General features: G+C 40.6%; 1 protein-coding gene across 1 annotated transcript in view; it reads left to right on the top strand.

The window, feature by feature from the left end:
- Positions 1 to 12,143, top strand: part of LOC132403977 (unconventional myosin-XVIIIb-like) — a gene marked incomplete at its 5' end in the record, with an annotated part of 415,128 nt that overhangs the window by 299,909 nt on the left and 103,076 nt on the right. Inside the window, 2 exons of the mRNA XM_059987873.1 lie at positions 2,650 to 2,766; positions 10,236 to 10,319. Coding sequence (XP_059843856.1) covers positions 2,650 to 2,766; positions 10,236 to 10,319 — 201 coding nt within the window. The remainder of the gene's footprint in view (positions 1 to 2,649; positions 2,767 to 10,235; positions 10,320 to 12,143) is intronic.

The raw sequence follows: 12,143 nt of genomic DNA, 5'->3' as shown, positions 1-12,143 counted from the left end.
TCATATAGATAAAATCATTACACATTGCATTGAGGTAAAACAATAATAGAATGAACAAATAAGGTGCAGTGCAGGTAAACAATAAGGCACAAAGTCAATACAAAGTATATTGTGAGATCAATAGTCTGTCTTATCACACAAGGGGACCACTGAATTGTCTTATAACAGTGGGGTAAAAGCAGCCCTTGAGGTTGGTGGTATGTGTTTTTATGCTTTTGTATCTTCTGCCCAATGGGAGAGGGGAGAAGAGAAAATGTACAGGATGGATGGGAGCTTTGATTACGTTGACTGCATTACTGAGGCAGCAAGAGGTATAGACAAAGTTTGTGGGGTGGGTGCGGGGGGGGGGGGGGGAATCTGGTTTCCAGGATGTGCTGAGCTGTGTCCAGCACTCTGCAGTTACTTGCAGTCACAGCAGAGCCATTGCCATACCAAGCTGTGATGCATCTTGATAAGATGCTTTCTATGGTGCATCAATAAAAGTTGTTGAGGGTCAAGGAGGATATGCCAGATTTGTTCAGCTTCCTGAGAAAGTAGAGACATTGGTAAGCTTTCTTAGAATCACATGATCATGATCGGTTGAATAGGGAAACCTTGGGAAGGTTACATAGAATGTGTACAAGTACTATAGAACCATAGAACACTACGGCACAGTACAGGTCCTTCAGCCCTCCATGTTGTGCCGACCCATATAATCCTTAAAAAAAGTACTAAACCCACACTACCCCATAACCTTCCATTTTTCTTTCATCCATGTTCCTCTCCAAGAGGCTCTTAAATACTCCTAATGCTTTAGCCTCCACCACCAACCCTGGTAACTCACAACCCTCTATGTAAAAAACTTACCCCTGATGTCTCCCCTAAACTTCCCTCCCTTAATTTTGTACATATGCCCTCTGGTGTTTGCTAATGGTGCCCTGGGAAACAGATACTGACTATCCACCCTATCTATGCCTCTCATAATCTTGTACACCTCTATCAAGTCCCCTCTTATTCTTCTACACTCCTAAGGGAAAAGTCCCAGCTCTGTTAACCTTGCTTCATATGACGTTCTCCAATCCAGGCAACATCCTGGTAAATCTCCTCTGCACCCTCTCCATGGCTTCCACATCCTTCCTATAATGAGGTGACCTGAATTGAACACAATACTCTAAGTACGGTCTCACCAGTGTGAAGTAAGAATTTTATTGGTGGATCATGCATTGTTCTCTGTTTAAAAAGGGTTCTAAGAGTAAACCTAGGAATTATAGGCCTGTCAGTTTGACATCAGTGGTGGGTAAATTAATGGAAAGTATTCTTAGAGATGGTATATATAATTATCTGGATAGACAGGGTCTGATTAGAAACAGTCAACATGGATTTGTGCGTGGGAGGTCATGTTTGACAAATCTTACTGAATTATTTGGAGAGGTTACTAAGAAAGTTGATGAGGGTAAAGCAGTGGATGTTGTCTGTATGGACTTCAGTAAGGCCTTTGATAAGGTTCCACATGGAAGGTTAGTTAGGAATCATTAGGTATTAATATCAAAGTAGTAAAATGGATTCAACAGTGGCTGGATGGGAGATGCCAGAGAGTAGTGGTTGGATAACTGTTTGTCAGGTTGGAGGCTAGTGACTAGTGGTGTGCCTCAGGGATCTGTACTGGGTCCAATGTTGTTTGTCATATACATTAATGATCTGGATGAAGGGGTGGTAATTTGGATTAGTAAATATTCAGATGATACTAAGATAGGTGGTATTGTGGATAATGAAGTAGATTTTCAAAGCTTGCAGAAAGATTTAGGCCAGTTAGAAGAGTGGGCTGAAAGATGGCAGATGGAGTTTAATGCTGATAAGTGTAAGGTGCTACATTTGGGTAGGAATAATCAAAATAGGACATACATGGTAAATGGTAGGGCATTGAAGAATGCAGTGGAACAGAGTGATCTAGGAATAATGGTGCATAGTTCCCTGATGGTGGAATCTCATGTGGATAGGGTGGTGAAGAAAGCTTTTGGTGTGCTGGCCTTTATAAATCAGAACATTGAGTATAGGGCTTGGGATGTAATGTTAAAATAGTACAAGGCATTGCTAAAGCCAAATTTGGAGTATTGTGTACAGTTTTGGTCACCGAATTATAGGAAAGATGTCAACAAAATAGAGAGAGTACAGAGTAGATTTACTAGAATGTTACCTGGGTTTCAGCACCTAAGTTACAGAGAAAGGTTGAACAAGTTAGGTCTTTATTCTTTGGAGCGTAGAAGGTTGAGGGGGGACTTGATAGAGGTAAAATTATGAGGGGGATAGATAGAGTTGACGTGGATAGACTTTTTCCATTGAGAGTAGGGGAGATTCAAAAAAGAGGACATGAGTTGAGAGCTAGGGAGCAAAAGTTTAGGGGTAATACAATGAGGAATTGCTTTACTCAGAGAGTGGTAGCTGTGTGGAATGAGCTTCCAGTAGAAGTGGTAGAGGCATTTCGATATTGTCATTTAAAATAAAATTGGATAGGTATATGGACAGGAAAGGAATGGAGGGTTATGTGCTGAGTACAGGACGTTGGGACTAGGTGAGAGTAAGCATTCAGCATGGACTAGAGAAGCCGAGATGGCCGGTTTCCATGCTGTAATTGTTATATGATATTTGGTATTTCTATGTGCTTGATGGTAGGCTGATGAACAGCTGTACCAATTGGAGCGTGAGAAGTCTGATCTGCTGAGACGTCTTGATGAAGACCAAGATGACCTGAATGACATCATGAAGAAGCACAAGGATCTCATTGCTCAGGTACCTGTCCTACATTGTCTTAACATAGTCCTAAAAGACTTTGTCTTTAAACCTACATGTAAAACTAAGTGCGCAAGAAACCAAAGATCTGCACGCTTTTCTTTCCGTTGTAACAGTCCTAGAATATAAAAGCGCACCAATTACACTCAGTGGCCACTTTATTAAGTTCCTTTTGTACCTAATAAAGTGGCCACTGGTGTATATTCATGGTCATCTGTTGTTGTAGCCCATCTACTTCAAGGTTTGACATGTTGTGCATTCAGAGATGCTGTTCTATACACCACTGCTGTAATGTGTAATTATTTGAGTTACAGTCGCCTTCCTGTCAGCTTCTTGTCTGGCCATTCTCCTCTAACCTCTCTCATTAGCAAGGTATTTTCACCCACAGAACTGCCACTCAGTGAATGTTTTTTTGATCCTCACACCATTCTCTATAAACTCTAGAGACTGTTGTCTGTGAAAATCCTAAGAGATCAGCATTTTCTGAAATACTCAGACCACCCCATCTGGGAACAACAATTATTACACTGTCAAAGTCACTTAGATCACATTTCTTCCCCATTCTGATGTTTGGTCTGAACCTCTTGACAATGTCAGCATATTTTTATTCTTTGAATTGCTGCCACATGATTGATTGATTAGATATTTGCATTAATGATTAGATATTTGCTTTACTTACTAAAGTGGCCACAGAGTGTATTTTCTCCTCAAACTTATAAGAAGGCACAATGAAAATACAATGTAGCTTCAGGCATTATGTACTTCAATAACGCAATTTCTTTTAATATCTGTTTAGATCAATAGAATCCAGAGATGATACAGTGGCTGAGTTGCCAGACTAGTCATGTAGAGACCTAAGCTAATAATCATTATATTTATAAATCACCATGGCAACTGTGAAAGTCAGAATTGAGTTAATAATCCAAAATAGTAGCAATATTGGCCTATAAATTAATGTCTGGTTCTTTAATATCCTTCAGGGAAAGAAATCTGCTCCTTACCCAGTCTAGTCTCTGTGAGACTCCAGACCCATCAAAGTGTTTGGCTCTTAAACTATCTTCTGAACTGACTCAGCAGGTCACTGTTCAGGGTTTTGGACAGAGGTAATAACGGCTGGACCTGACAGCAATACACAAATCCCAAAGGAAAATTCCTGCATAAAGCAAATGAAAAGGCAATATTCAAACATCTTCTATATTTTAGAATTATGCCATTAGTCAACAAACCGTCATCTCTCTTTTCTATCTGTCCAGTTTATTGCTGGTTTAACTGCATTATTTATGAAGAAACTTAAAGCTACTTCTCACAAACAAATACATTACAAATATTGAAATATTTATAGCTCACTTATTTTACAGTCTGGGTGGGTGTCATGTCTTGAGCTCCGCATTGTGAGTCCCTCCTCATCAAACAAACAAGCTTGAATGGACAAATATAAAAGGCTGAATAGAGCTAGCAGTTGCAGAATTTATTAAAAAATAACTTAAAGACCAACAGCAGTTTCATATTGTCTCTCCAGGTATTTTTCCTAAAATAAAGATGAAATTCTTGGGATGTGGGTCACTGTTTATTCCCTTTCTTTAAGGTGATTCCCTGAACCATACCGAGTCATATGGTGAAAGATCGACCAAGAATGCTATTAGCATAGACCAGCGGTTCCCAACCTCCGGTCTACAGACCCCTTACTTAATGTTATTGTCCTGTGGCATAAAAAACATTGGGAACCCTTGGCATATGGTACAGCACAGTACAGGCCTTTTAACCTAATTGAAAATCAATATAATGCTTCCCTTCCACATAGACCTGCATTTTTCTTTCATTCATGTGCTTATCCAAATATCCCTGATGTATCTGCCTCTCACCACTCTCTGTATATAAAACCTACCTCCGATATCTCCCTGTACAGTGTCTTAGAACCAGTCACAATGAAGGAGCAGAGCTGCACTTCCAAGTCAACATGCTGTATCATTTAATGAGGAACCTGGAGGTCCATCTTGGTGGTAGAGGTCACGGATTTGGGAGGTGCAGTTGAAGAAACTTCATCAAAATTGCAACAAAGAGTGAAAACTGCAATAGATTCTTAAAGTCAGCACTAGTAAGTGGAAGGATTTCAATAATAATTGGAGAATATGCTGACTGGTTGCACCATGGCCTGCTATGGAGACACCAATGTCCATGACCTGAAAATCCTACAAAAAAAGTAGTAGATATAACCTGATCCATCACAAGAAAATCCCTCCTCACCATTGAGCATATCTACAAGGAGCATTGCCATCGGGAAGGAGGTTCCTTAGGATCCACAGCACCAGATTCAGGAACAGTTATTACACTTCAACCTTCAGTCTCCTTAAACAGTGTGGATAACGTCACTCACCCCAACATTAGACTACTTCCATAACTTATAGAATCATTTTCAAGGACTCGACAATTTGTTTTCAGTATTACTTATTTACTTAGAGAGTTGCCTGGGAAAATGCCTCAGTTTATTTTGGAAATGGTGGTTATCCTTTTTTGCTTGTTAATAGATAGGGTGATATTAGTATGCCAATGCTTCATGAGATATTGTAGGAATTTCATCAGTATTGAGTGTAGTTTGTATATATTAAGAGCTTCTATTGACCATGAATGTGGGACAGAATCAAATACTTTTTGGCAGACAATAAAACAACATGAAAGGTTTCTATTGTCCACTGGGCTTGATTTAGAATTATGGAATTGTGATTATTTGCAAGATGCATGATGTTACCATTTTATATATAATTTGTAAACAAGTAAAGGATGATATTTTGATGAGTCATTTTTGATTTCTCCTCTAGGTAAGAGATGTGTTTTACCTTCTGTCAAAAGCTCAAGCAATTTTTCAGGATTTTAAAGAAAATTATTGATAAATATTAATAGCTATGAATGAAAGCAAGTAATTTTTTTATACCAATAGTTATAAATATTATCAGCGTCTGTACTTCTCCAGTTGTGGGTATCTTTAATAACCATTTTTAGCATTTCCATTGTAACTTCAAGTGTTTACATGTCTTCAGTGTGTGTGTGTGTGTTCTTTCTCCTCCTTAATCCGGTTTGCTTCTTGATTGTGTGTTGCCCTGTTTGATGAGATATTGGAACAAAAGTTCATTATTTCTGTGTTTGTTGGTAATTCTGTGCTGGGTTAGATGACATTTTGGTGTGTCAAATTTAGTTTTAATGTCCTATATAAGCCTTTGTCATTGTTCCTGAACTGATCATTCTGTTTTCTTCATCTGGCACATTTCATGTATCTATTTAATCTGGCTTTGCATGCTCCAACCTTTGGTTTTCATGTATCTATAAATTCTACGTGCTTTTGTTATATTGATTGTATCTTGTGTGGATCTTACATTTCCTTAGCTTTCTTTTAACTTCCTTGCTCATCTTATCCATTTTATATACCATTAGGCAGGCTATTTCTGCTCTTCAGGTTTCAATTTTGTTTCTTAATGTCTTCTGCCATTTCAGTGCTCTCATTTCATTAGACCATAAGACATAGGAGCAGAATTAGGCTACTCAGGCCATTGAGTCTGCTCTTCCATTCCATCATGTTTGATCCCGTATTCCACTCAACCCGGCCATGTTACTCATTACAGTACTCAGTTTAGCATTTCTATCAATCAGTGTCTCTATTTTGGAGCCATTGCATTGCCCTGCTGTTAATGCTGCACAGTATGTTATTGGGTGTAGCCCTCCCAATGTTTCAAGTTTTCCTAAATATTGTGGTAATATAACACTGTTCAGAATATTAACAGATTTTGCAAATTTTAATGATGTGTTTTGTTTAGGTATGTCGTGTCTTTCTGTTGGGTCCATGTATTCTGTTAGTGTGCTGTTAACTGCTGGGATAATTTTGTCTATAAACTCAGCTTCAGAAGGAAATAAAGAGAGCTGGAAGGGGCCATGAGAAGGCCTTGGTGGGCAGGATTAAGGAAAACCCCAAGGCATTCTATAAGTATGTGAAGAGCAAAAGAATAAGACGTGAGAGAATAGGACCAATAAAGTGTGACAGTGGGAAAGTGCGTATGGAACCGGAGGAAATAGCAGAGGTACTTAATGAATACTTTATTTCAGTATTCACTAAGGAAAAGGATCTTGGTGATTGCAGGGGACTGAAGAGCTTGAGAATGCAGTTATTAAGAAGAGGATGTGCTGGAGCTTTTGGAAAGCATCAAGTTGGATAAGTCCCCGGGACCGGATGAGATATACCCCAGGCTACTGTGGGAGGCGAGGGAGGAGATTGCTGAGCCTCTGGCAATGATCTTTGCATCATCAATGGGGACAGGAGAGGTTCCGGAGGATTGGAGGGTTGTGGATGTTGTTCCCTTATTCAAGAAAGGGAATAGAGATAGCCCAGGAAATTATAGACCAGTGGATCTTACTTCAGTTGTTGGTAAGTTGATGGAGAAGATCCTGAGAGGTAGGATTTATGAACATTTGGAGAGGTATAATATGATTAGGAATAGTTAGCATGGCTTTGTCAAGGGCAGGTCATGCCTTACAAGCTTAGCTGAATTTTTTGAGGATAACACTAAGCACATTGATGAAGGAAGAGCAGTAGATGTAGTGTATATGGATTTCAGCAAAGCATTTGATAAGGTACCCCATGCAAGGTTTATTGAGAAAGCAAGGAGGCATGGGATCCAAGGGGACATTGCTTTGTGGATCCAGAACTAGCTTGCCCACAGAAGGCAAAGTATGGTTGTAGACGGGTCATATTCTGCATGAAGGTCAGTGACCAGTGGTGTGCCTCAGGGATCTGTTCTGGGGCCCCTACTCTTCGTGATTTTTATAAATGACCTGCATGAGGAAGTGGAGGGATGGGTTAGTAAGTTTGCTGATGACACAAATATTGGAGGTGTTGTGGAAGTGTGGACGGCTGTCAGAGGTTACAGCAGGACATTAATAGGATGCAAAACTGGGCTGAGAAGTGGCAGATTGAGTTCAACCCAGATAAGTGTGAGGTGGTTCATTTTGGTAAGCCAAAAATGATGGCAGAATATAGTATTAATGGTAAAACTCTTGGCAGCGTGGAGGATCAGAGGAATCTTGGGGTCTGCGTCCATAGGACACTCAAAGCAGCTGTGCAGGTTGACTCTGTGGTTAAGAAGGCATATGGTGTATTGGCCTCCATCAATCGTAGAATTGAATTTAGGAGCCGAGAGGTAATGTTGCAGTTATATAAGACCCTGGTCAGACCCCAGTTGGAGTACTATGCTCAGTTCTGGTCTCCTCACTACAGGAAGGATGTGGAAATGATAGAAGGTGCAGAGGAGATCTACAAGGATGTTGCCTGGATTGGGGAGCATGCCTTATGAAAACGCATTGAGTGAACTCGGCTTTTTCTCCTCGGAGCGACGGGGGATGAGAGGTGACCTGATAGAGGTGTATAAGATGTTGAGAGGCATTGATCATGTGGATAGTCAGAGGCTTTTTCCCCGGGGCTGAAATGGCTGCCACAACAGGACACAGATTTAAGGTGCTGGGGAGTAGGTATGAAGGAGATGTCAGTGGTAAGCTTTTTACGCAGAGAGTGGTGAATGTGTGGAATGGGCTGCCGGCAACGGTGGTGGAGGCAGATACGATAGGGTCTTTTAGAGACTTTTGGATAGGTATATGGAGCTTAGAAAAATAGAGGGCTATGGGTAACCCTAGTAATTTCTAAGGTAGGGACATGTTTGGCACAACTTTGTAGGCCAAAGGGCCTGTATTGGGCTGTAGGTTTTCTATGTTTCTATGTTTCATATTCAGCATTCTGCGAAGGCTCTACATCTGTGTTGTTGTTATTACCATCAGGTTGTGGAGCAGTTTTTGAACTAATTCTCAGAGCTTCAGTGGGTTGCATCTTCATTATTTTCTTGCATAGCATTGTTCTGGTCTTTTGCTTGGTTTCTTCCAGCTCTTGCGCAACTTCATGTTTTATTTGGTTCAAATGTCTAAAGTTCAAAGTAAAATTTATTATCAGAGTACATACATGTCACCACATACAAGCCTGAGATTCTTTTTCTGCAGGCATACTTAGAAAATCAATAGAATAGTAATTGTAAGCTGTAAACATCAGGAACTGTTAACTAAACAAACTGTGCAAATGCAGATGTAAATAAATAACAATGAATAGTATGGAATAACAATGTAACAGTCCTTAAATGAGTGTATTTATCCCCTTTTGTTCAAGAGCCTGATGGTTGAGGAGTAGTAACTGTTCTTGAACCTGGTGGTGTGAGTCCTGAGGCTCCAGTATCTTCTGCCTGCATGTTCTGGGTGGTGAGGATCTTTGATAATGGATACTGCTTTTCTATGCCAATGTTTCATGTAGATGTGCTCAATGATTGGGAGAGTTTTACCTATGATGTACTGGGCCGAATCCACTACCTTTTGTGGGGTTTTCCACTGAAAAGCATTGGGATTCCCATGCCAGACCATAATGCAGCTGATCAGCACACTTTCCACAACACAGCTATGCCAAGGTTTTTGATGACATGCCGAATCTCTGCAGACTCCTAAGGAAGTGCAGCCGTGTTTATACTGTTACATGCTTTCTTCGTAATAATGTATATCTGATGGGTCCAGGACAGGCCCTCTGAAATGGTGACATCCAGGAATTTAAAGTTACTGATCCACTCCACCTCTGACCCTTCAATGATTGCTGGCTTATAGGCCTCTGGTTTCCCTCTCCTGAAGTTCACAATCAGTTCCTTGGTTATATTGACATTGAGTGAGAGATGTTGTTATTACACCATGTTGTTATTCAGTCTCCTTCTTGTATGCTGATTAATCATGACCTTTAATACAGCCCACAATAGAGCTATTGTCACAAATTTGTATATGGTTTTGGAGCTGTACTTGGCCACACAGTCATAGGTGTAAAGTGAGTAGAGCAGTTGGGCTAAGCACACATCTCTGCAGTGCTGATTGGGATGTGGAGGAGATGTTTTTGCCCATCCAAACTGACTAGGGTGTACAAGTGAGGAAATCCAGGATCTAATTGCACAAGGGAGTATTGAGGCCAAGGTCTTGGAGCTTACTGACAACTTTTGAGGGGACAATAGTGTTAAATGCCAAGCTGTAATCGATAAAGAGCATGCAGGTGTATGCTGCTCTGCTGTCCAGGTGTGAAGAGCTAATGAGATAGCATTCGCTGTAAATCTGTTGCTTCAGTAGGTGAATTGGAACAGATCCAAGTCACCACTCAGATGTGTGTGTAGGGATAGATCTGTAGTCTATGGAGATTAAGTTATTTTTCACTATCACTCTCCGTTGATCTGCTATTCATTGTGCATTTACTTGCATATATTGCACTATAAACTGTTGATGAAGTTTGTCCCTGGATGCTGTCATGTCAGTCTCAAGTTCCATTACTTGATAATACACACACATTATGAATGTGTTTACTTCTAATGATTTTGTGGAACTCAATGAATGTTTGTTTCTCCCTCCATGATCATGGGTAGACATCCAGTGACATCGCACAGATCCAAGAACTGCAGAATCAGCTAAAAGAAGCAACAAAGGAGAAGCAAAGTTTGGAAGAAAAGGTAGGAGGCTTCACACCCGAGACTTGGACTGCAAAGTAAACTTTGAGATAGGAGCTGCTTTCTTTGACTTGTGTTTTTCAGCATAACTTCACCTGGTCAATGTAATAGCCCATTAGTGCCAGATTTATTTGGAACATAGAACAGTACAGCACAGTATTAGTGCTTCTGCCCACCATGTTGAGCTGATGAATCTAACCATTCCCTCCTACATAGCCTTCCATTTTTCTTTCATCCATGTGTCTATCTATGAGACTCTTAAATGTCCCTAATTTACCCGCTTCTAACACTACCCCCAGTAACGCCCAACATTCACTGAGTCAAAGAAACCTACTGCTGACACTCGCTCATTCTTTTCTCCAAACACCTTAAATTGGTGCCTTCTCATTTTCGCTTTTCTGCTCTGGGAATAAGTCACTCAATCTATGCCTCTTATCATCTACTACACCTCTATCAACTCACCTCTCATCCTTCTTCACTCCAAAGGAAAAAGCCTGAGCTCGATCAAACTATTCTCATAAGAAATGCTTTCCAGTGCCTGGTATGGTGGTAGAGATGAACACATTTAAGAGATGTGAAACACCCTGGTTTCCTTGGCTGCTTAAGTCAAGGGAAGATACTCTCACGTCCCGCCAGACTTGTGAGATCGAGACGGCTCATCCCATCCCAAACCCCGGTTTGTGTGGATTCTGTGTAATTTGCTATCCTTTTACAAATTAGTGCCACAAAATAACAGACAATACACTGCACATGATTAAAGGAATTATATTTATGAATCTTAACTAACAGTTTAGTAAAGAATATAGAAAGAAAGGGGCCCATTCTAATTGCACAAATTGGAGCTCATCTTGAACTTTTCTGTCACTCACGCTGGGCCCTTGGACTGCGTGAATGCCCACAGCACCTTCCAAAAGTCGCTTCCAATCCATCTTGAACAAACAGTCTACCAGCAGATCGTATGCTGCAACTGGTTCTCCCCAGCATCTTCTCTCTTCATCTCCTCTTGAACAAAAGCCCAAGACCAACCTTATTGTCCCTCACCAAGAAAACCTCCCACACATTCCACATCATCCCTTACCTTCGACAATCACCCAAACAGGCTGAAAGCAGAACAGCATGCTCTTCCAGAACTGCTAAATGAAATACATACAGCATAACAGTGAAAGTATGAACCAGGGCATTACAGATGTTTAGATAGACAGATGAATATGAGGAAGATGGAGCAACATGGACATTGTGTAGGTAGGAGGGATTGGACTTTGGGCCATTTTTGATTTACTTTTTAGCTGTTTAGGCACAACATTGTGAGCCGAAGGCCCTGATCCAGTGCTGCACTGTTCTATGTTCAATCTGGGCAGCATCCTGGTAAATCTCCTCTCCTGCCTCTAAAGCATCCATGTCCTCCAGTAACGAGGTGACCAGAACTGAACACAACATTCTGTGTGGTCTAACCAGAGGTTCATAGGGCTGTACCATTAACTCACAGTTCTGAACTCTGGCTCTTTTTTTCCTAGGTTTATCAATAGTTGAGACCTAACAAGTAAATTTCGTGCCACAGTGTCAATGAAAGGCTTTTGATGCGCTGCACATTTCTTTGATATTCTGGCAGGAAGTTAATTTTTTCTGAAGTCAAATGTTGCTGGAGATTAACAGAGATCCAATAAATGTTTATTAGCAGGCTTAGTTTTCTAGCCTAAATCTTGGAACTCTTCTGCAAACCGGTAATGAATTGTTTAAAGGTGCATGCAAAGAGCCTTAAATATTATACATTAACTGCTACGTTTGTATTGCACTGAATTGCAGATATCCTTTTGGTTCTCCTTCTCT

The sequence above is a fragment of the Hypanus sabinus genome, chromosome 13 (genome assembly GCF_030144855.1).
Source record: "Hypanus sabinus isolate sHypSab1 chromosome 13, sHypSab1.hap1, whole genome shotgun sequence".
NCBI lineage: Eukaryota > Metazoa > Chordata > Chondrichthyes > Myliobatiformes > Dasyatidae > Hypanus > Hypanus sabinus.
Note: the sequence above shows the minus strand (reverse complement) of the source record. Positions and strands in the feature narration are given on the sequence as shown.